The following is a 25,574-nucleotide window of genomic DNA, read 5'->3' on the forward strand; positions in this document are numbered from 1 at the left end:
ATATTCAAAAAGATACTGAAGTATGAGAGGTTGCCTGAATCCGAACCCTTCTTTTGCCTCTGGTTCCGTACAGATACAACACTAGTGATTCCTTAATCATAATTAAGAACGCAGAAAAGAGAATTGGGTCTTGCGTGTTCTGTTCCCTTTCCCTCTCTGGCTCAACGACCCTGCCCCCTCGCCTTCTCTCGCCTAGATTTTAATCAGGGGTCAACGTGATATCTGTAACTGATACTCAAGGCTTTTTCTGCAGCAGGAACTCCTTTGCATATTAGGCCACATACCCCTGATGTAGCCAATCCTCCAAGAGCTTACAGTAGGCCCTGTACGAAGAGCCCTATAAGCTCTTGGAGGATTGGCTACATCAGGAGGGTGTGGCTTAGTATACAAAGGAGCTCCTGCTACAAAAAAAGCCCTGCCGATACGCAGTCATCTTGAATACTATCGAATCAAGTATCACAAGTGATTTCAAAACCTGGTTAACAGTGAACTTTAGTGTTCACTGAGGTTTGCATTAGAACAGATGTAATGCTATACCTTGGTTTAGACTAGCAAAGGGAGTGTTGTGCCGGAGACATGATTGAAAGCAGGGGTGAAATTCTAGCAGGAGCTCCTTTGCATATTAGGCCGCACCCCCTGATGTAGCCAATCCTCCAAGAGCTTACAGTAGGCCCTGTACGTAGAGCCCTGTAAACTCTTGGAGGATTGGCTACATCAGGGGTGTGTGGCCTCATATGCAAAGAAGCTCCTGCTAAAATTCCACCCCTGGTTGAAGGTAGGGTTGCCCGCTCTGGTTTGGGAAATACTTGCAGATTTGGGAGGTGGAGCCCAGGGAGGGTGGGGTTTGAGGAGGGGAGGGACTTCCATGGGGTACAATGCCATAGAGTTCACCTCCTACCGAGTGAACTGAACTCTGTTGCTTGGAGATCAGTTGTAATAGTGGAAGATCTCCGGCCGCTACCTGGAGCTTGGCAACCCTTGGTGCAAGAGCATGTGCATTTCATCCCCCACTCACTTAATCCTGATTAAGAAACTGCCTGTTGGGTTTACACAAGGCTGTACGCGGGTGGGTGGGGGAAACCCCACCTGAGAGCAGTTCTTGCCATAGAGACATTGTCACTTAGAACGCTGTAAGCTGCATAAACATACTGGTTTCCAGGGCTTTTTTTTTTTGTAGCAGAAACTCCTTTGCATATTAGGCCACACATCCCGATGTAGCCAATCCTCCAAGAGCTGACAGCAGGCTCCGTACTAAGAGCCCTGTAAGCTCTTGGAAGATTGGCTACATCAGGGGTGTGTGGCCTAATACACAAAAGAGTTCCTGCTACAAAAAAAAGCCCTGCTGGTTTCTCACTAATACAGGATCAGGACAGACTGATATCCTTCCACGGTCAAGCTCTGTAGACAGAAGGTCATAACTATTTGACTCAGTTAGTTTAAATCTCATTCAGTAAATGCTGGAGGTGAGACTCAGTGTTACAATCGTAAGATAATTGCACACAAAAACGGGGGGGGGGGGGGACAATACACATAAGAGCTGATTCTGTGAAGTCGGGCAGATCACGAGAAGTAGGGGAGGAAGGGTTGCATCAGTGCTTAGTTCCCGTGGTCCTTTCTGACACGCCCAGGGAAATGCTGATGGCCACTTTGGGGTCAGGCAGCAACTTTTCTCCAGGCCACTTTGGCCAGAGATCCTGAAGGGTTTTTTGTTGCCATCTTCTCGGCATGCAGCAGGGCCCCGGGAGGGTATGTGGGGGGGGGGGGGGAGGTATTTATGCATTTCCTACACTGTGCGGGAGGCTGGACTGGATGACCCTGGAGACCCCTTCCAACTCTATAATTCTATGACATGTTTTAATCTTCCTTCTTTACCTTTCATTTTTAATGCAGAAAGCCAAACTTCCATTGTTTAAGGAATGTGAAATAACTTAATGATGATAGGAGTGAACTTGTATGAATAAGAACAATGGAAAGAGCCAGTATGTGGCCAAAAAAGAAAAGAGTGGCGAGGAAGTGTCATGCCACTGCAGGTGTCTGCACTACCACTTCCTAAAGAAGGGTGGGGAAACTTTTTTCTGCCGAGGGCCATATGGATATTTATAACATCATTCGCGGGCCATAAAAAATTATCAACTTTAAAACCAGTACTCTGCTGAGGGAGAATGATTCAGGCTAGCAAAATCAATGCAAATAATTGTTTTTCTATTTGAAGTCATGTGGGGAGAGCCTAACCTGGCACACACACATACACACACGACCCGCCGCCCTAGGCAAATGCATAGGTCTTTTTGTAGAAAAAGCCCAGCAGGAACTCAGTAGCATATTAGACCACATCCCCTAATATTAGCATATTAGGTTACACACTCATTACATTAGCATATTAGGCCACACCGTCTGGGATAATCAAGTGCAAACTGAACTGTGACAGTAACTTTCCCAGGCTCCACAGCAATTCTGGCTGGCCAGCCAGGCCCCAGGGAGGCTACTGCACTGTACATTTAGGCCCTGTGATCCCTGCCTGGCCCTGGGGAGGCTGCTGCACAGTGTTGCTGGGCCCCACGATCCTCGCTGGCCAGCCAGGCCCCAGGGAGGCTGCCGCATGGCTCAGTTCAGTCCAGCGATTCCCGAGGGCCACACCAAGTGACTTCGAGGGCCGTATATGGCCCTTGGGACAGAGGTCCCCTACCCCTTTCCTAAAGCAAAGAAAAAGGTGAGTGACTGCACAGATCAGCTGAGGGACCTGGAAAATGGAGCATGTGAAGTGTGAGAGAGCATCCTCTTAAACACATTCAGTGCTTGCTTAGAGCATTTTCAAGATACAGTGAGGTCTGTTATATCAATTTAGGAAAATACCATATTGAACAGAGTTCCCCAATGCAGCACCACAGTGCTTGCCAGTACTTCCCTTGGCATCTACCAAGATTTTCGGACAGAGGGCAGGGCCACTGTAAGGCAGGGCTTGTTACTGGCTGCCCTCATTTGAGTGAGAGGGGTTTTCATTGAAAGATCAGGAGGGATGGCAAGCACCAGGGCTTAGTTGGTACGTGCTTCCATTTCCCTTTCAAGCTTTTTTCTACCCGGGAGATGTAATGATGGAGGTACTCCGCCTCCTGTGGCAGCCATTTTGGCACTCGTCACCCCCTCAAAATTCCAAAGATGCCCAGAGGCTCCCAAAAGCGGGGAAGCCCACTTCGCATCTTAAGGACTGCCTTTATCACATTCTAATATAATTCAAAGCAATAAATATGTCACAGGAAAGCTTGAGCTAAATGGCTGCGAGAAGTAAAAAGTTAATCACTCATCCTGAGAGTCTCACAGAAATGACAAAGGCCTGAGAATAAATTGAGGGTGGGAATGCCAATCAACAGAAAAATAATACAGTCAAGTGGTTTCCACACCATGGAAGGTATACAGGAAATGTTAAAGAAAAACTGCCCATCCAAAACAATTAGTAGAGGCTAAATACTTTTATTTCATCTAATTACTTTTATTTCATCTAATTACTTTTATTTCATCTAATTTAAATTACTAAATACTTTTATTTCATCTATCCTAAGAGGTGAAATTCTTGGAAGCATTTACATTGCCTGTCAACCAACTGGAAATTTGAATGGTAGTTAGAATTTAAGGTTGTAATAATATTCCTGTTTTATTTTACTTTGGACGCCCAGAAAAGTACGTGAGGAAGGTATTCCCCATAAATATATGACCTTTAACGCTAGCAGCAATCCTGCTATTCTTTTTAACTCCTGCCTAAACAAAAAGTATATTTTATTTATTTGGAGAAGGAGACAAATAGACCTCAAGATAAATTTTTTTTTAAAAGCATAGGGAGTTGCATGAAGCATGCCACAAGAATACTGAAATACATGAGAAAAAAGAATACTAGCAAAGACACCAGGGAGAAATGTAAAAGAATCAAGAAAATCCGGCCATTTTCACTATTTGCTAATTTCAGTTTCCACTTAAGTGCAATTTATAATAAAAATTACTGCATTGGATCATATAATAAAACTTATCAAAAAACTGGGGGGGGGGGCTTTAAAAAAAAAGGGCAGGGCAAATGATCCTATTAAGATACAAGAATATGCATGGCTTGAAGTTCTGTAGAATTCTTCCCAGTCCTCTGGGTCAATATGAGGTTAAGGGTTTTTAAATGTTTGCTAAAATTAGATACTCATTGTGTACGCTAGGAAACCGGTAGGTTTTAATTAAATGATATAAGAACATAATGCAGGTATCAATGATTTCCTTTTTGGCACAAGGGATTTCCTAGATACCTACCTAATCTTACGACATCAATGCTATCCGAAAGTAGAACAAGCCACTAAGGAATGCATTGGCTTAATTTATATTTCCTTTGTTTTTCCCCCTAATGATATGATTTCATCGATCATACCTCTCCTCCAGGGTTAAGGCTATGCTAAGAGTACAGAGCTTGGCTGGTATGCAACAGTAATTTGAGAAAATGCCTTCTTTCATCATAATTGCAGGGATTTTTTCAGAGCAGGAACTCCTTTGCATATTAGGTCACACACCCCTGATGTAGCCAATCCTCCTGGAGCTTACAATAGGCTCTATAAGAAGAGTCATGTAAGATCTTGAAGGATTGGCTACATAAGAGGAGTGTGGGCCTAATATGCAAAGGAGTTCCAGCTACAAAAAAGCCCTGAACAGCTGGATGATTCATCCAACTATTATTGCAAAGGAGTTCCCATTACAAAGAAAGACTCGATTCTATTTAAAATCTAACTTTTCAATCAGTGTTTCATAGGCTGATTTCTATACGTAAATCCAAACTGGTTACGATTGGCAGCTCCAAGCTGGGAAATATCTGGAGATTTTGGGGGCGGAGCCTCTGGAGGTCAGGATTTGGGGAGGGGAGGGGCCCTCAGCAGAGTAGAATGCCATAGAGTCCACCCTCCAAAGTGGCCATTTTTTCAAGAGGAACTGATCTTAGCCGTATACCCTTGACCGAAGAATGGTACACTCCTATCTGGGACGGTCGTCCTCTTCCACTGAGCACGCAGCTTCGTGAGGGAGGTAGGGGACACCCACCTAGCCAGCCAGATCAGCCAAATCAACCCTGGCGATCAATGGGGTGGCAGATGTTGCAGCCAGATCGCCCTCACATCCTGATCATCTGGAGAGCAATTGTAATAGCAGATCTCCCAGTGTCACCTGGAGGCTGGCAGCCTCAGGGGGTGGAATTCTAGCAGGAGCTCCTTTGCATATTAGGCCACATCCCCTGATGTAGCCAATCTTCCAAGAGCTTACAGGGCCTACTGTAAGCTCTTGAAGGATTGGCTACATCAGGGGGTGTGGCCTAATATGCAAAGGAGCTCCTGCTAGAATTCCACCCCTGGGCAACCCCAAAGTTGGTAGATGTTTTAATGTGGGGGACTGGACCATTTCAATCAAAGTAATAGTTAATAATAAGCTTTCACAGAGCAGGAAATGAAAGTCAATGACCTCTGGTTAATTACATAAGAACATAAGAGAAGCCATGTTGGATCAGGCCAACGGCCCATCCAGTCCAACACTCTGTGTCACAAAGTGGCAAAAAAATTTATATATACACACACACTGTGGCTAATAGCCACTGATGGACCTGTGCTCCATATTTTTATCTAAACCCCTCTTGAAGATGGCTATACTTGTGGCTGCCACCACCTCCTGTGGCAGTGAATTCCACATGTTAATCACCCTTTGGGTGAAGAAGTACTTCCTTTTATCCGTTTTAACCTGTCTGCTCAGCAATTTCATCGAATGCCCACGAGTTCTTGTATTGTGAGAAAGGGAGAAAAGTACCTCTTTCTCTACTTTCTCCATCCCATGCATTATCTTGTAAACCTCTATCATGTCATCTCGCAGTCGACGTTTCTCCAAGCTAAAGAGTCCCAAGCGTTTCAACCTTTCTTCATAGGGAAAGTGCTCCAGCCCTTTAATCATTCTAGTTGCCCTTCTCTGGACTTTCTCCAATGCTATAATATCCTTTTTGAGGTGCGGCGACCAGAACTGCACACAGTACTCCAAATGAGACCGCACCATCGATTTATACAGGGGCATTATGATACTGGCTGATTTGTTTTCAATTCCCTTCCTAATAATTCCCAGCATGGCGTTTTCCAATTTTCCTAGACTTTGTTTATACACAAGTAGGGTGAAGTCCCCCCAATACCTCCATTCTCGCTTGCTTTACGTCATCAACCTCATCGTCTTCAAACAAGGACAAGAGTTCTCCTGTCTGATCGATGGAGATAAGGAAATCTTGAGCAATCTTCTGCCGCTTGTTGATGTTGCCACTGCTGCCGCCGAGTTTGTCTGAAAGAAACAGAAAAGGCAAGCGATCGTTGACGGGCTTTTGGTGCAACTGCTAAAAAGGTTTTTTTTTAAAAAATCATTCTCAAGTGCAAACGGACACTGCAGACCAAAATAACGAAGTGCCTGTAAAATAAAGCAGGAGCAGACACATTTTAAGACATTCAACGTCATCCCCTAATTAAGTTGCTAACTTGGGGAGATATTATCTGCCTTGGTAGGTGAAATATATAAAACAGTAATACGGATCATTCAGATGCCCAAATCACTACTATTCCCTCACTGGGTCTCTATACAACCAGGGATCTGCGTACCTTCGGGAATGCCTTTCCCTGCATGTTCCCCAGGGAGTGCTTCGGTCACGGTTTCAAAACCTTCTTTCAATCCCTAGCTTTAAGGAGGCCAGGCTGAAGACAACCAGAGCCAGGGCCTTCTCGGTTGCCACAACGTACTGTTGGAATGAGTTTCCTGAGGAGCTTAGGACCCTGCGGGATCTCTCTCAATTCCACAGGGCCTGCAAGACTGCTCTTCCCCCAAGCCTTGGGTAGCTAAGATCGGAGACTGCAACACTGAATGAAGTGGACTGAACCACCCTGAAGCAAAGGCCTGATCCTATGGCTTTTATGGAACATCTGGATGCAACAGCTGAAGATGTGAAACAGATACAGAATGGATATGCAGCTACCCTATCAGCCATCATTAAATATACCATCAATTTAAGAGCGCACCTGTATTATCTTAATGTTTTAATGTATTATTGCCTATATCTGTTTTAATTGGTTTTATGTAATGTTTTACTGGTATGTAAGCCACCCTGAGGAGCTCCGTGGCACAGAGTGGTAAAGCTGCAGTACTGCAGTCCAAACTCTCTGCTCACAACCTGAGTTCGATCCCGGCTGAAGCTGGGTTCAGATAGCCAGCTCAGCCTTCCATCCTTCCGAGGTCGGTCAAATGAGTCCCCAGCTTGCTGGGGGGAAAGGGTAGATGACTGGGGAAGGCAATGGCAAACCACCCCGTAAAAAGTCTGCCATGAAAACGTCGTGATGTGATGTCACCCCAGAGTCAGAAACAACCGGTGCTTGCACAGGGGACTACCTTTACCATTAAACCACCCTGAGCCTGCTTTGGAGAGAAGGGTGGGATATAAGTCTAATCAATAAATGAATAAATAAATGAAACAAATAATTAAAACAATGACTTTCTTGGCAATCCCTTCATGGCAGAGATTCACATGGAGCAATATTTTGGTGAATGGGACCTCCATACCACCCACCACTTCATTCTAACAAGCATTTCTGAATGGGGTAGAACAGGGGTAGCCAAACTTGCTTAACATAAAAGGCACTCAGAATAAACATCAGATATTTGAGAGCTGCAAGACAGGAAGGAAGGAAGCCTGGTAAGAAAGGTGTAAAAAAAGCAAATAAATGGGGGGAAGAGGTATAAAGAAAGCAACTTTAAGTTCAAATGTATTATCCAAGCCACTGGCTGGTTTAGAGAAGTGATTTAAAGAGACAAATGCCTTCTCCAAACCAGCCAATGGAGTGGTGGGGACTTCGAGAGCCATATAATATGTGTCAAAGAGACACTTGTGGCTCCTGAGCCACGGTTTGGCCACCCCTGGGATAGAAGGATACATAATGATGCCATTTATAAGAACAAGATTAGGCCCCAAAATGATTATTTGGAAAACAAAGCACCATGAATCAGTTTGCGACAAAAATTCAGCCAAAAGTAAGATATCAGGGATAGGAACTGCAGTTGAATGTCTGTGTGTTCGTGCGTGTAAAGAGCTGTCAAGTCGCAAGAGACAGGTGGTTTTGCCATTGCCTGCCCCGTGGCGCAGAGTGTTAAAGCTGCAGTACTGCAGTCCTAAGCTCTGTTCACAACATGAGTTCAATCCCAGCAAAAGCTGGGTTCAGGTAGCCGGCTCAGGTTGACTCAGCCTTCCATCCTTCCGAGGTCGGTCAAATGAGCCCCCAGCTTGCTGGGGGGAAAGTGTAGATGACCGGGGAAGGCAATTGCAAACCACCCCGTAAAAAAGTCTGCCTGAAAACATTGTGAAAGCAACGTCATCCCAGAGTCGGAAACGACTGGTGCTTGCACAGGGGACTACCTTGACCTTTACCTGCCTCTGTGTAGCGACCCTGGGCTTCCTTGGTGGTCTCAGAAGCTGACCCTGCTTAGCTTCTGAGATCCGACAAGATTGGGAGAGCCTGGGTCATCCAGGTCGGGGCTAATTGAATCTCTACTGCTATACTATATCTTGCTATACTATACCTTGGCTTTATAGCAGCTTAAATCGTGGCTTTCCCTCAAGAATACCGTGAGCTGCAACAGGGTGCAGAGAACTGAGCACACATGAAGCTGTTTTATACTGAATTAGATCCTCAGTCCATCACAATCAGTGCTGCCTGCTCAGACTTCCAACAGCTCTCTTGGGTCTTCCACATCACTTACTGCTAGATTCTTTAGCAAGAGATGCTGAAGATGAAACCTGGGGTCTTCCGTACGCTAACCAGATGCTCTGCTACTGAGCTATTATCCCTTCCCTTCTCTGCTATGGGCCTGTAGGCATCTTTTCATAGAACTAAAGTTCCCAAGGTGAATGAATAATGAACCATCTCACAAGAATGGGATTCATGCTTATTTCTGCTCCGAAGTCACTTTTAAAATCACTGCAACACGTTTCAAGTTACTGACCCATCTACAGTATCATGATTTTAAGCTGGCCGGTTTCAAAGAAGCTCAGGATGCCAGAGGAAAAAAATCTTCTAAGCCAGGCTTTTTTTTTTTTGTAGCAGGAACTCCTTTGCCTATTAGGCCACGCCCCCCGATGTTGCCAATCGTCTGAGAGCTTACAGGGCTCTTCGTACAGGGCCTACTGTAAGCTCCAGGAGGATCGGCTACATCAGGGGGGTGTAGCCTAATAGGCAAAGGAGTTCCTGCTACAAGACAACTTGGTTGGAGAAAAGAAGTTATCTCCTTTTATGCGAACAGAAGATCGAGTGCAGACGAACTGCATCGTTTGAAGAGTAACGCTACTGGTTCAGTTAGTGAAGATCTGCCCATGAGATAACAAATCCTGCGACTGACTCACAAAAGGGAAGAAGAAAGGAGCTTTCCATATACGCTGGCTGCTTAAACCTTTAGACACCTCCCGGCTGTATATCAGAATTAAGTGACCGTAGAGTATAGTTGCACTATAAAATATGTCCGATTCTTTGATAATAAATTAACGAAATGTCTCTTCAAATGAATTCTGACGCTGAATACCTCCTCCCCGCCCATTCAGCCTACGCATAGCCTGTCTCATGTAAATTATACATGCTGAAATCAATTAAGCCTTATAATCAACCCCAGTTCCTTACTTCAACACAGTTCTTGAAGCTAAGCGGCTCTACTTATCACTAGGTTTCCGGACTGACAGCCCCTACCTCTATGAGTAATCTGCCTGGGAAAGTGCAAGGTTATATGGAGTTCCCCAACTTAAGTCAATATTTTTCAATGTTTAAAGCTATCTGCATGAGGAATATATTTTCCGTTCGGCCCGTACAGCTGCACGGGTCGAATATTCCCCATAGAAAGGCAAATTATTTCAAAGCTTCTCTACCTTCCAGAAGATCATCTTCTTCGATGCCTTTGACGATTTTAGATTTGTAGTCTCGGAAAAACATATACTTGAGTAGCCTTCTGAGCTTTTTCTGGAGGGGGGGGGGGCGGGGAGGAAAACACGGACATGTATTAGAATTTACTACCTGCCTTAAGAACCGCTGCAGAGACCTGAACATTTTAGAACATGCTTGACACAATTATGTACAGATTCCCACAATCACGGACAAGATCCTATTTCAACATTCAAGTCTAGCTAGAGTTACCACATTAAGGCTGTCGACAAACAGAAACAAGCAGATTCCACTCCCCCCACCCACCCCATGCATTTATAAATTTTAATTCTAGTCTTCGTTACTCATTGCATACTGTTTTTTCAGCTGGAACTTCCTTTGCTTTATGCTATAGGTGGAAAGTAGCCAACAAACCAATCAGGCCGTGCAAGGAGGAATTCCTCCTGTTTACTGCAGAAGCAGGCCAGGTGTGAGTGGATATAGGGGGATACCAAAGAGAATGGGGTTTGCATTCTGGGTTAAGCAAACTTCATTCCTCCTTGGAAACTGTGCGATAGCCTTGTACTGATGGCGGAGCGAGATAATTGCCCCCGAGCACTTTGGTATTGATTTAATTCAGGCTGAGAGTTTTGTACAAAGACAGTCACCTGTGTTTTTTTTTTTTTACTGTTTAGAAAACATACTAAATGGCCTTCTCTATTTTTTTTTAAAAAATGTCTGTTATCGTAAGTCCCTTCAACAAGTATTTTTACACATGTCAACATTCACGCGGCAAGGCAACACCGGCTAATCAGTTCCCACTGACTGTCTTAATGGAAGTGGCCAGTTTGCCATAAGTCTGATTCCATGGGGTTCCATAATTGCCTGCCTGCCTGCGATGGAGAACCAGTGTAGGGTTCTTCCATTGGCAACTCCTCTAGATCAGGGGTGGCCAAACTTGCTTAACGTAAGAGTCACAGAATAAACATAAGATGTTTGATAGATGCAAGACATGGAGGGAAGAAGGAAGGAAGGAAGGAAGATAGATGAGGGGGAGGGAGAGTTGGAAAGAAAACAACTTTAAATGCATTTAACATTCTCCAAGCCAGTCAATGGAATGTTGGGGGCTTCAAGAGCCACACATTGTGTATGAAAGAGACACATGTGGCTCCTGAGCCACGGTTTGGCCACCCCCTGCTCTAGATGATTTCTTACAAGAGTTGGTCATGTCAGACCAGGCTATGCTGGGCAGCATCCCAACAAGCTTTTGGAAAGCCAAGTTTGCATTCCAGACTGAAATTTAGGATATAGAAATGGTCATTTTCTTTATTTACACAATTTATACCCTGCCTTCCAGCAAGCTGCAGGGTCACCAAGGCAGCTAATGCATAGTAAATAACATTAGAACCAACAAAAACACATTCAAACAATTAAAACCAAGTAAAAATACGCATAGATAACAATAAAATGCATACATAAAAACAATTAAAAACAGGGAAGGGAGCCCGAAGAGAACACCAAACGAAACGAATGCACGCAGTTTTTGTATTTAGAATATTTCTACACTGCCTCTTTGGAGTTCATTATATAGTTCTCGATTTTAAGATTCTGGGTTCAACTTTTAAAAGTGGCTAACTGCGATGTTATTTTATGTATTCTATATTTTATTCTCTTTGTACTATGTAATTTTAGCTAGACTTTTATTAAATCTTCTGTTTCTCTTTTACCAGGAGCTTAGCTTGAATATCTGCGCGCCTGATAATGTTCTCGTCAGTTGGATCCGGTCACTGACCGTAATAATAAAATTGAATTGAATTGAGTTCTGTTCAAGGCAACATACAATGATAATAATACGATAATACAAAAGCCATAGAAAACAAGCCTTTATTTATTTATAATATTTATTAACCACCTTTCTCCCTTGTGAAACTCAAGAAAGCTTACAATATATATTTATGTCTATTGCACAATATATGTTTATGTTCATTGGACACAAAAAGGGTTGCCAGGCGATCGGCAGGGATGGGGGCAGAACTTACTGGCAGCAATCTGAGGCCTAGGCCTCTGTCCTCTGTCTTGTTTCAACATCACTTCTGGTGCACACTGGAAGTGATGTCATCATGTCACCGATGACATGCGGATGCTCTGGTATCTGGGCAAACTCTCTGGCAGAAGCCATTTTTACCAAAGGGTTTACCCAAACACCAGAGCATCCACATGCAGCTGGTTAAGTGATGATGTCACTTCTGGTGTGTGTCGCACTACTGGTGACAAAGGCCTAGACCTCATTTTGTGGTTGGTAATTCCCCTCACAGACCAGCAGAACAGTGCCTGGGGGGAGGGGCCCCAAAGCAAGGTATTCCCTGCCCCAGGTGGGGGGGCGGGGCTGGGAACATCATAAAACTATCCATAAAACAGACCTCAGACTAGAAGCAGATCATTAATAGGGGAGGTTAAAATAACGTCCCTAATTAAAAGTCTGGGTAAAAAGGTCTAGTGCTTAAAAGAAAACAAAGTAGGGGCCTGATGAACCTCGGGGAAGGCATGTCACAGGCAAGGTGCCAACACAGAAAAGGCCCTATCTCTAGTTATAACCTGTCTCATAGGACTGCCAAGCCCCCGGGCCAGGCAAAGGTTCTCTCGTCCGGGAGGTTCCCAACTCGCCGGCCCACATTGCACTGGCGATAGAGTGGCCGGCCACTCTAGGTATTTCCGGGAAAACTCTATGTGGTTTACTTGGACGCGCTAGCATTTTGGGAGGGAAAACCCTATGGTACAATAGGTATCAGAGTTTTCCCTCTTAAAATGCTAGAGCATCCAGGAAAACCACAGTTTCCCCGGAAGCGCCTCTAGTGGCCGGCACGCAATGTTGCTGGTGCAATAACGTCACTCACAGGTGATGTAATTGCACCGCATGCACGGAAACAGTCCCCCACCGGAGGCCACGGTGGACTTGGCAACCCTACTGCCTCACCTCTGAAGGCAGGGGAACAGAGAGCAGGACCAGAAAGACAGATCTTAACTGGCAGGTTGGACAGTATGGGAGGAGACAGCAAATCTGTGGCATGAAAAATCAGAAGGCTGAAGAAGTAGTTATAATGAAACAATGCTTTTGAGGAATTGAATTTAATTGCTTTAAAGAAAACTAGCATAACCTGCAGAAGTTGAGTTGGTTAAATAACCTGCAGAAACGCTGTGTCTACAATACATTTTACCGCCGTACCTTATCTTTCCGCATCAAGAAAAGAATATCCTCTGCAGAAATCACTCTGGCTCCTCTCATCTGAGAGACCTCGGAAGCTTGCTGCAACTGTAACACAGAAGAGTAGGGAGATGTTTGGTGTCGGCGTCAAAAATAATTGGAGTACAGAAAAAGAATACTTAGGAAGAACATAAAAATGCCGGGAAACGCCATTGATCAGGAGAGTTCTGGAAGATAAGCATTAAAAGATAACCCCTGGTATAACCTCTGCCTTCACTACCGGTTTAGGATTGTCTCATTTCACTAACCTCATCAGCTGCGACAGCAAAAGCACTCTACCTTTAGGTCTTTAAATGATAGGCCTTTTATAAGGAATTGTGGCATGCAAGACATCTCCCAGACAACAATCAGGCATTCACATTGAGACTGCCAACAACTGTGGAGAGAATGGGCACATCCACAAACCAACTGCCCTTTCATCACACCCCCTCCAGCCTACAAATAGCAGCTCTCCAGCAGCCCTGGCCCCACTCAATGCACAGCAGCCAAGAAGGTCAGAGCGCCTGCTCCGGCTGCAACGCCACTGAGGATGTTCTCCGCAGCTGAGAACGAAACGTCTGGAAGGAAAACTTTCTCCAGTAGAACACGGCACTTGATCCCGAAAGACTCTACAAACCCTAATGATGTTACCAGCCGTGAAAACCTGAAATCTTTGATAACTGTGGAGAGACATTTGACCATCTGCACTTTGCAATGCCAGTACAGCAACCGAAGGCTAATTTCGTAGTATTTCCCTTCTAGTGGTCTGGTCGGCACTACTTGAAATGTGAGGGTGGAACACTAGATAAGATCGCTGATGAGGTGCTGTCACGCGCTAACATTCCTCCACATACATCTGTAATGGGAAAATTGTCATCTTTTTTAAGAATCCGTTTTGCTATTTACTTAGGAAAGGAAAGGTCCCCTGTGCAAGCACCAGTCGTTTCCGACTCTGGGGTGACGCTGCTTTCACGACGTTTTCACGGAATTCTTTTTTTGGTTTGCCATTCCCTTTCCCAGTCATCTACATTTTTCCGCCCAGCAAGCTGGGGACTCGTTTTACCCACCTCAGAAGGATGGAGGGCTGACTCAACCTCGAGCCGGCTACCTGAAAACCCAGCTTCCACCTGGGATCGAACTTAAGTCGTGAGCAGAGCTTAGGACTGCAATACTGCAGCTTTAACACTGCCCCATGGGGCTCTTCTGCTATTTACTTAACTTTGTCTTAATTTGTGTAATATTACTGGTGATGAGCAGGGGTTGTGTTATAGAAAAACAGGTGGTGGAGCTCAGTAGCATAACTCATCCACATATACTGCCCCCCATCCAGAAGCCACCCGATGCAAGAAAGGAGAGCCCTAGGCAAGTGAGGCTTGCTTGGGTTGGCTAGAGATCCAGCCAACCGAGCAGGCTCACTTGCCTGGGGCTCTCCTGGCGGTCTCCCCCGCGCACCCCGTCAAAAGGCCAACAAGTCACCCGCTGCCCAAAATCACATAAGGAGTGGAGAAAGGGAGGTGTGGGCTTCTCCAGGGGTTAATGAGGGCTGCTGGGGGCGTGGCAAAGCTCCCGGTGGCTGCTCGGCTGCCCGCTCTCCTCATCCAGGGATTGTCATGCAGCTGCACCTCCTATTCAATGGACAAGGTAGGTGGGGAGGAGGAGGGGGAACCCTCAGAAGGGTTCAGGAGCTGTGCTCCCGTGAGCTCCTGCTGAATCTGTGGCCTGCTGGTGAGTTGATGTTGTATCACATTTTGGAACTTTATGGTTTTCTGTAAACTGCCTGAGTTTATAATAAAGAAATTGTTTATTTATTTATTTTTCAAAGAAATGTTAGAGTAGAAAAAGCTGCTCTCAAAGCCGTATGTTAGATCGCTGGGATATGTTTCAAATTTATGCTGTTCTTCAAACACCTTCAAGCAAAAAGAAGAATCACAGAATCATAGAGTTGGAAGGGACCTCCAGGGTCATCTAGTCCAACCCCTTGCACAATGCCGGAAACTCACAAACACCTCCCCCTAAATTCACAGGATCCTCATTCGTGTCAGATGGCCATCTAGCCTCTGTTTAAAAACCTCCAAGGAAGGAGAGCCCACCACCTCCCGAGGAAGCCTGTTCCACTGAGGAATCGCTCTAACGGTCAGGAAGTTCTTCCTCACGTTGAGCTGGAAACTCTTTTGATTTAATTTCTGAAGCTGCTTCAATAAAGCAGAAATGCATCTTGGTTTTCTAGTCCAGCTAACAAACCCTTCTTCTTTTATGCCGTTATCATTAAAACATTTTTATACTGCCTTTCCACCCTATCTGGGTCCCCAAGGTGGCAAATATATTAAAAGTAATACATTTGAACAATTAAAAATGCATTCAAAATTATCAAATAATACAGTAAAAACACATAATCGCCATCGGAACCAGGAAGGAAGGCCCATAGCCGTTTCTGGGGTTATGCCAAATAAAACAAAGAGGTCCTCACTTGCTGGCAAAAGGCATTGATACAGAGAAACAGATGAATCTCTCTGGGGAGGGAGTTCCAACGTTTTGGTGACACAACCAAGAAGGCCCTTTCTCAGGTCACCACCCATCTAGCCTTAGATGGAGGAGCAACCAAAGCAGGACCTAAACGCACAACATTTTAAATGCACGCTCTGCAATATCCACCAGTGTGTCAGGGAATGACAGTGAAATCCTCTGCGAAGTCTAAAACCAATTCCTCACTAGCAGTCGCTCTGCTCCTGGGCGTCTGTTTTCTCCGATTCAAGTGATCAATTCCCCACCAGTTGCTCTGCAGGCACATTTTGACCCACGGCTCCCTCCGATTTCCCTTGCGGCTTCTGGAACTCTAAAAAACAAGAGCAGGAAACCGGGAGGGAAACTCAAGAGAGCCTTGGATCAAAATGTGCCCGCTCAGCAACTGGTGGGGAATTGATCGCTTGAGCCAGGGAAACAGAAGCCAGGGGGCGGAGCAACTGCTAGTGAGGAATTGGTATAACTCTACTGCAGGGGTAGGGAACCTCCATCTTGAGGGCCGTATATGGCCCTCGAGGTCACGGTGTGGCCCTTGGAGATCGCTGGTCCGAACTGAGCCATGTGGCAGCCTCCTTGGAGCCTGGCTGGCCAGTGAGGATCGTGGGGCCCAGCCACACTGTGCAACAGCCTCCCCAGGGCCAGGCAGGGATCACAGGGCCAGATGTACTGTGCAGCAGCCTCCCTGGGGCCTGCCTGGCCGGCCAGAACTGCTGCAGGGCATGAAAAAGTTACTGTCACAGTTCAGTTTGCACTTGATTATCCCAGAAGGTGTGGCCTTATATGCTAATGAGTGTGTGACCTAGTATGCCAATATTAGGGGATGTGGTCTAATATGCTACTGAGTTCCTGCTGGGCTTTTTTCTACAAAAAAAGCTCTGGACCTATGCATTTGCCTAGGGCGGCTGGCCAGGTGTGTGTGTGCCAGATTAGGCTCTCCCCACATGACTTCAAATAGAAAAAACCAATTATTTGCATTAATTTTGTTGGCCTGAATCATTCTCCCTTGGCGGAGCAGTTTTTTAAGTTGATAATTTTTTATGGCTCGCAAATGATGTTATAAATACCCATATGGCTCTTGGCTGAAAAAAGGTTCCCCACCCCTGATCTACTGACTTGAAAAGACTCAACCAGAGGAACTCTACAGAGGGCTGGACTGTAAGTCACTACTAGTTGGAAAAGCACATACTGTTGCCTTAGCTATGTACACTGCTGGTTCCCAGTAATGGAAAGGTGTGAGCAAGTAGGCTTAGTAGAACAGGAACAGACCAGAGCTGCCACATACCAGTCATGTAGACTACTTCTTTTAGAGCACCAATGCCAACTTTTTAGAACCTTTCTGCACTCATACACTACTTCTCAAGGAAAGGTTCATTTGTACATTGGGCAAAGGCAGACTACTGCATAAAAAAAAACAAAACACCAAACTTCAGTGATCCCATGCCACCTGTATTAAAAGATCTACAGATGACCATGTTCCTGGGCACCATTTGAAAGTGCTGGTTGTATTGATCCCAAGGGTTGGGGTCTAGGCGACTTGAAAGGCACCCTCATCTGGATGGTCCAGGCTAGCCTGATCTCACGGTCAGCACTGGATAATATTTGGATAGGAGAACACCGAGGAAGTCCAAGGCTGCTAAGCAGAGGCAGGAAGAGGCAAATCCCTTCTGTTCATCTCTTGCCTTGAAAGCCCAAAGGGGTCACATGATCATCCAAAGATCTTTTAGTACAAGTGTCAAGGGATAACTGTGAAGTTTGGCGTTTTTTAGTACAGTATTCTGCCTTTCCCCCGGGCTTTTATTGTAGCAGGAACTCATCTGCATATTAGGCCACACACCCCTGATGTAACCAATCCCCCAAGAACTTACAGGGCTCTTAGTACAGGGCCTGCTTTGTAAACTCCAGGAGGATTGGTTATATCGAGGAGCGGGGCCTAATATGCAAAGGAGTTCCTGCTGCAAAAAAAAAGCCGTTTTTCCCAATGTGCAAATGATGGGAGACCACCAAGGAAGTCTAGGGTCACTAAGCAGAGGCAGGCAATTGCAAGCCACATCTGTTCATCACTTGCCTTGAAAACTCTAAAGGGTCACCATAAAGCGCCTTCCACCACACCACCTAAGAGACAGCATTCTTTCCCTGAAGCTTGTCCATTCACTTTGGTCATTGTCAGAATCCCTGCTCCATGGGCGCAACTCTCAGATGAGGTTGGCGGCGACTAGACCTGAGATCTTTTGGGGCCTGTCTTGTTGATTTTCCATCTATGGATTCCATGACTCACTTTTTACAGCCCTGTGAATTTGGGGCAGTTGGAGCTCCCAATCTCAGGTTAGACCTGACAGTCTTTGATAGGCCTTTCTCGAAGAGATCTGGGGAGTACTATCGCTCTTGCCTTCTGGGCACAACTACAAACCCACTATTCACTTTTTCTTGAGATAATGCCAGTCCACTCACTGCTGCTGCTGTCTTGTTGAAGTCTGATTGTGTTCAGCTGTTTATTGGTGCTGCGGTTTGCTGTACAAGTCACTTTTATCATTTATTAAACCACATCAAAATGCATAGTTAAAAAGTGATGGCAGAAATAAATCACTACTGAGGTGCCCACGGCAGAACAGGCCATTTTTTAAAAAAAAAAAGAATCCAGCTGGGACTTAGAAAGAGAGTTCATGATGCCAACCAGCCCTGGCCTGGGAAATTTCTAGTGTCTGAGGTACAGAGCCTGAGGAGGGTGGTGTTTGGGGAAGAGACGTCATAGAGTTCCCTCTTCAAAGCAGCCGTTTTCTCCAGGGGTACTGATCTCCATTGTCTGGGGAAAGGAAAGGTCCCCTGTGCAAGCACCAGTCGTTTCCGACTCTGGGGTGACGTTGCTTTCACAACGTTTTCACGGCAGACTTTTTTACGGGGTGGTTTGCCTTCCCCAGTCATCTACACTTTCCCCCCAGCAAGCTGGGGACTCCTTTGACCGACCTCGGAAGGATGGGAGGCTGAGTCAACCTTGGGCCAGCTACCTGAATTCCGCCGGAATCGAACTCAGGTCGTGAGCAGAGAGTTCAGATCACAGTACTGCAGTACTGCTGCTTCACCACTCTGCGCCACGGGGCCGCTCCGTTGTCTGGAGTTGGCTGTCATTGCGGGAGATCTCCAGGACCCACCTGGAGGCTGGCAACCCCGGGCGGGGCAGAGATTGAGATGGAAGACAAAAGGAGCTCAGTAGAAATGTGATGCTGTGGAGTCCACCCTCTTAAACTGCCATTACCTCCAGGAGAACTGAACTCTCTAGGCAAGAGCTCACGTCTAATATCGATTGAACCTTTAAGACCAACTTAGTTTTATTCAGAACGTAAGCTTTCGTGTGCTCTCTAAGCACACTTCATCAGACCACTGAGACACTTCAGACCAACACGGCTGCCTACTTGGATCTCTCTGCTCCAGATGTTTATCCAATCCCCCCTTGAAGCTGTCTATGCTTGCAGCTGCCACCACCTCCTGTGGCGGTGAATTCCATGTGTTAATCGCCCTTTGGGTGAAGAAGGACTTCCTTTTATCAGTTCTAACCTGACTGCTCAGCAATTTCATTGAATGTCCACGAGTTCTTGTAGTGTAAGAAAGGGAGAAGTACTTCTTTCTCTACCTTCTCTATCCCTCTAGACAGCGTTCTTATTACAAGAAGGATACGGAAGGAGTAAAGTCAACATGTTTATCAGCCCTTAGATTCAGGATGCTAAAGAGGGACTCAAGACATGTCTTCACTAGCTGGTTTTCAGGAGATTTGCGTCTTTCCCCCCAAAGTGCCACTGTGTAGCCTGTAAACGCCAGGCCTCAGTTCCAGTACTAGCCCTCACAGTGCAACCTCCAGGCCTCACTTTGGGCAGGAGCTCACAGGAGTGGAGTTCTGGAACCTCTAAATTTGATTGTGCTCTTACTTTCTTACCACCACCACCCCCAAAAAATACTTCCTTCCGGGCTCCGTTGCTCAAACCCCCTGCGAGAATTTTGCTGAACTCTTAAGATTTGACAAACTTTCTAATATTTTTTCCCCACCAAAAAAATGGAGAAATAACCCAAACTCAAACATCTAAAGCAGACAGATGGAAATCTTCACCACGCCACTGTGGCCGCATAGGAGAAAGCCATTTAAAAAGCATGATGGGAGTAAGGTTTGATTATGACAATTCTAATTCAAGAAGCATTTTAAGGTAGATGCTGAGCTGATATCATTTAGTTGACCTTCCGGCGATGTCAGGGGTGTGTGGTGTATGCAGATGAGTTGTGCGAATGAGCTCTGGCACCTCTTTTTCTATGAAATGACGCTTGACAACAGCCATGATGCTCATTTGTACAAATGTTTCACAGTTAAGTATGTTCATCACTTTTCCCCATCCCTTCTCAACTTTCGTCATGGTGCTTCACTACATTATAATCAGGGTTACCAAACGTCCTTTTTTTAGAGGACATGTCTTCTTTGTGTGTGTGTGTGTCTCCATCTTGTTTGGGGCTCTTTAAAAAACAGATGGAAAATGTCCTCTTTTGGGGTTGGGAGGCTGAGCCTGTTTCACCCTAAAGTCCCCCAGTGGAGGCAAGCTTCATCTTAAATAGTAGGGGCAGGGGTGGAATTCTAGTAGGAGCTCCTTTGCATATTAGGCCACTCACCGCTGCTGTAGTCAATCCTCCAAGAGATTACAAGGCTCTTTTTTGTAAGCTCTTGGAGGATTGGCTACATCGGGGGGGGGGGGTGGCCTAATATGCAAAGCAGCTCCTACTAGAATTCCATCCCTGAGTAAGGGCATTTAAAATGAGATTTGCCCTACTGCTCAGTTGTCTGAAGCAGTCCCTTGTTAGCTTTTCAAGATATGATAACCCTATTAAAATTGTTTAAGTCCACCTATTCAGCCATCTCAACCAGAGGCCGCTTCTTTCCTTTATGATTCTCCACAATGCATCTTCAGATACTGCTCCCACCCCTTTAGTACCTCCCAATAAAATGCCTCGTTCTGTGGAGAATGAGGTGTATACAGGGTTGCCAACGAGGGCTGTCGTTCTCCAGGCTGGGACAGGGGATGTCCTGGTTTGGAGGCCCTCTGCCGGGCTTCAGACTTATTAGTGGGGGTGGAGGGGAATGTCCGCTGAGCACTCCATTATACCCTAGGGCAGGGGTAGGGAACAGTGGCTCTCCAGATGTTTTTTGCCTACAACTCCCATCAGCCCCAGCCATTGGCCATGCTGGCTGGGGCTGATGGGAGTTGTAGGCAAAAACATCTGGAGAGTCACTGTTCCCCACCCCCTGCCCTAGGGAGACCAATCCCCATAGGGTATAATTGAGAATCGATCTGTGGGTATCTGGGGCTTGGGGGAGGGCTGTATTTTTTAGCTAGGAGCACCAATTTGTCAGCATAGCTTCTGGTGCCTCTTCTCACCCCCCCCCCCCATTTCAAAAAGATTGCACCAGGGGGTCCAATTCTATGAGCCCCCAAAGACGGTGCCCCTATCCTTCATCATTTCCAATGGAGGGAAGGCATTTAAAAGGAGCACAGCCCTTGTAAACGAGATGGCTAGAACTCCCTTCAGAATTCAATCGTGCCTGTCACACCCTTGCTCCCAGCTCCACCCCCAAAGTCTCCTGGCTCCATCCCCAGAGCCCCTGTGTATTTCTTGAGTTGGACCCGGCAGCCCTACATACGAAACATACCAAAATGAAGTCCTAGCGCAGATACTGGCTTGCAAAAATTAACTTGCATAAAAACTCACTTGCACTTTCGGAACATGAGATGACGAAAAAGAAATCGGGTTTATATTCTATGCAAACCCCCCCCCCCCCCCCAAAAAAAAATCCCCAACAACTTTGAACGTTTTCTTACTCAGCTTTCACAAATGCACCTGAAAATGATTTGAAGAAATCCTAACCTCCGAGCGCATGCTAGTGATGACTTTACTCTGCAGTACTGGCTGAATAAGTATATTATTAATCGGGAGAGCCCATGCTGGTAGGCCTTGAAATAGGCCTATTCAGGAGTTAAAAAGATCAACAAAAACAGTAGCTGTTTCTAATGTGCAAAGCGGGGGGAGCTTTCAGTTCTGGCAAGCGTTCAGCGGGGGGGGGGGGGAGAGATTCAGCCAATAAATCACAATACTGAATTGCATTAATGTTTTTTTTCTATACTAATCGCACATGCACAAAATGTTAACTGTGGTATGTGCAATACAAAACATACTGCGTGAAAAGGCTCGACGGGTTTTTGTCCCTTTGAAAAGATCAGGGTCCTCTCCAGCTACAAAGACAACGAGAACGTTCAGGAATCCAGAAGTCCCAGTAACATAATCTCACTTGAAACCGAACTGGAAAGTATAAGAATGTGAAAAATGATAGTTCTATTTCTTTGGCACGAGCAGAGTGGCTTCTTATTCTGATTAGTTTAAGGATACACAAGGTACTTATATTTCCAGCATAAAATACAGAAAAGCTGGGTAAAATTATAACACAAAGAACAGGACGAATACCTCACTGGTACAGTTTGGATGAACCCAGCACTGCTGTATCCAGTATGCATTTACCCAATACATTTAATAAGTGCTTAGAAAATTGATGCTAGTATGCTGATAATACAACACATCTTTTTCAGATTTCATGTAGAACGGCAGAATCCTTTGAGTACAACATAATATAAGCCTCTGCTGAGTGGGAGGTTACAGAATTTAACACACTGTGGCCACAATCCAGGGTGCGGTCACACTCACCATTAAATCCATCTGCAACGCGCCTCTATTATAATCCGCACAACCAATTTCCCGATCAGACAACAGCCAGGCTCCCGTTCTATCCCATGTGGGTCCCATCGCTGGTCGATCAGAGTGCTCTACCGGACCTCGTTTCATGAGACATCAATCTGCATTAGCGCAGGCGCAGTGATGCCCGCTATCTGCACTATCGAGCAGATCCAGTGTCTCCTCCCTTCTCCACGAGTGACCTCGCACACCCGCCATGACCTCGTTCTCAAGGGCGGGGATGCGCATCGCTTTTAAGTGGGTCAGATTACTAACAGTTTTGCTAGTCTGTTGGCACTACTTTTCCAGCACGAGCACTATATGTGCAGAAAAAAACCCAGGAATTCAAATCAGTTCATATCTAGTTCACATCTAGTTTCAAAAATGAGTTTTTTTCTGGACATAGGGGCAGGTAAATGATTTATCGAGCCAACATTCATTCGCTCATTCACTGGCGCAGTGATATCACTTGCAGGGGGCTTTGGAAGGGAAGTGATGGTGCGCTTCCGACGAGTCACCAACGATGGAGCATTCAAACAGAGAAATTACGCTCAGGAACCATCAGAAGAATTTTGTTCCGGATTTAAAGCAGTATCAAATTAGTCCGCGCCCCAGTCGTCTCAACGCGGTATTCGAACGAGCTAACCAACATTCGCAGATGCTGACATTTGGACAACTGCTTAAAATCCGACATGCTTCCGGACTCCACTCATGCCCGTAGCAGGATTTTCTGAACATCTGACCTCACCCCCAGTGCAGAATAAAACACGTTTGAACCAGCGACATCAATGTGACTGCTAGGGCTGGGCTAGACTGTCTGGTACCCTAGGCAAGGCTAATTTTTGGTGCCCCGAGAAGCCTGGCACCCTAGGCAATTGCCTAGTGGCAGGGCCGGCCCTGGGGCCTGTGTATCTTATCATGTCCAGACTGCACCAAACCTACCTCATTAAAACTGCATGAATTTGGAGCCAATGCCTTAAATGGGATGAGGATTGCTTATATATTATTCTTAAAGAATATCAGATGCTTTAGTATCTGGTTGCCCTCTTGTCCTAAAGGTAGAGGCAGTCCCCTGTGCAAGCACCAGTCGTTTCCAACTCTGGGGTGACGTTGCTTTCACATCATTTTCAGGGCAGACTTTTAAGGGGGGTGGTTTGCCATTGCCTTCCCCAGTCATCTACACTTTCCCCCCAGCAAGCTGGGGACTCATTTTACCAACCTCGGAAGGATGGAATGCTGAGTCAACCTGAGCTGGCTACCTGAACCAGCTTTCGCTGGGATCTAACTCAGTCATGAGCAGAGGGCTCTGACAGCAGTACTGCAGCTTTACCACTCTGCGCTACGGGTCTAAGTTAGGATACATGTAACTGAACCTATGCATGTGACCGGGGGTGTGCTACAGTGGGATGGCAAGCTGGCATCCCCCCAGGGAACCTAGGGCACCTGGGCATCCCCCCAGGGAGAGCCGGTTTGGTGTAGTGCACGGACTCTTAACTGGGAGAACTGGGTTTAATTCCCCACTCTGCCATTTGCAGCTGCTGGAATGGCCTTGGGTCAGTCATAGCTCTCGCAGGAGTTGTCCTTGAAAGGGCAGCTGCTGTGAGAGTCCTCTCAGCCCCACCCACCTCACAGGGTGTCTGTTGTGGAGGGAGAAGATAAAGGAGATTGTAAACCGCTCAGAGTCTCTGATTCAGAGAGAAGGGCGGGTTATAAATCTGCAGTCTTCGTTTTCTTCTTCTTCTAGGTGCAGGGCGTGCCAGAGCTCTAGGTTGAGCTGTAGGGGGTCAGCTCGAAGGCTGACTATCAATTAACTTTGTCTAAATGATGTGGCAATTAATGTACATGTCTTCCGTAACGACAGAATGGCTGAAAAAAATTTGACAACTTTTAACACTATTTTCATCTACACTGTCATTTGTGCAGTGGATGTTCTGCAATAAATGTTTTTATTTGATTAAATGTGTTGCGAGTGTTGTGTAAAGTTGTTTGTGGGAGAAAGAAAGAAAGAAAGAAAGAAAGAAAGAGAAGAAGAAAAGAAAGAAAGAAAGAAAGAAAGAAAGAAAGAAAGAAAGAAAGAAAGAAAGAAGAAAGAAAGAAAGAAAGAAAGAAAGAAAGAAAGAAAGAAAGAGAATGAAAGAGAGAAAAGAAAGAGAGAAAGAAGAGAGAAAGAAAGAGAGAAAGAAAGAAAGAGAAAGAAAGAGAGAAAGAAAGAGAGAGAGAAAGAAAGAAGAAAGAAAGAGAAAGAAAGAAAGAGAGAAAGAAAGAAAGAGAAGAAAGAAGAAAGAAAGAGAAAGAGAGAAGAAAGAGAGAATGAAAGAGAGAAAGAAAGAAAGAAAGAAAGAAAGAAAGAAAGAAAGAAAGAAAGAAAGAAAGAAAGAGAATGAAAGAGAGAAAGAAAGAGAGAAAGAAAGAAAGAAAGAAAGAAAGAGAGAAGAAAGAGAGAAGAAAGAAAGAAATAGAAAGAAAGAGAGAAAGAAAGAGAGAGAGAGAGAAAGAAAGAAAGAAGAAAGAGAAAGAAAGAAAGAGAGAAAGAAAGAAAGAAGAAAGAGAAAGAGAGAAAGAAAGAGAGAAAGAAAGAAAGAAAGAAAGAAAGAAGAAAGAAAGAAAGAAAGAAAGAAAGAAAGAAAGAAAGAAAGAAAGAAAGAAAGAAAGAAAGAAAGAAAGAAAGAAAGAAAGAAAGAGGGTTACCAGAAAAAGGCCCATCTCAGTTGGAAAAACCCCCGACCATTCAAGTCAACACACACTTTTCTGTAAACCCACAAAATAAGGACCAGTTAATTAGCTGTCTAGACCTGTATCTATCAGATGATCAATACGGTGCACAGGAAGTCCTTCAAGACAGGGACTCCACAGATTATTGCATCAGACCCACAATCTGCTTTAAATCACTTGGTAATAGTGCTGGCAAGTTGTTCGTTCTGCCACAAACAACTGCATCACTTTAAGAAGGCCCAGATACTTTCAATTCCTGCTCTAAGGGAGAAAATGAAGTGAGCAGAGTTCAGTTACAGGGCCATTCTCTGGTGGCAGAAAGTGCCCTCAAGTCGCAGCTGATATACGGTAACCGCACAGGGTTTTTAAGGCAAAAACACTTAAACAGGTGGTTTGCCACGGATTGCTTCCGTGTAGCGACC

General features: G+C 45.4%; 1 protein-coding gene across 2 annotated transcripts in view; it reads right to left on the reverse strand.

Moving 5' to 3' along the window:
- The window catches only part of SUPT3H (SPT3 homolog, SAGA and STAGA complex component), a 436,825-nt gene that overhangs the window by 162,240 nt on the left and 249,011 nt on the right, over nt 1–25,574 (reverse strand). Inside the window, exons 4-6 of one of the 2 annotated variants that reach the window (XM_060231262.1) lie at nt 13,150–13,236; nt 9,935–10,025; nt 6,182–6,324 (exon numbers count right to left, since the gene is read on the reverse strand). In XM_060231262.1, coding sequence (XP_060087245.1) covers nt 6,182–6,324; nt 9,935–10,025; nt 13,150–13,236 — 321 coding nt within the window. The remainder of the gene's footprint in view (nt 1–6,181; nt 6,325–9,934; nt 10,026–13,149; nt 13,237–25,574) is intronic. The other variant, XM_060231273.1, reaches the window with a different exon arrangement.

The sequence above is a fragment of the Heteronotia binoei genome, chromosome 1 (genome assembly GCF_032191835.1).
Source record: "Heteronotia binoei isolate CCM8104 ecotype False Entrance Well chromosome 1, APGP_CSIRO_Hbin_v1, whole genome shotgun sequence".
In the NCBI taxonomy this organism is placed as follows: domain Eukaryota; kingdom Metazoa; phylum Chordata; class Lepidosauria; order Squamata; family Gekkonidae; genus Heteronotia; species Heteronotia binoei.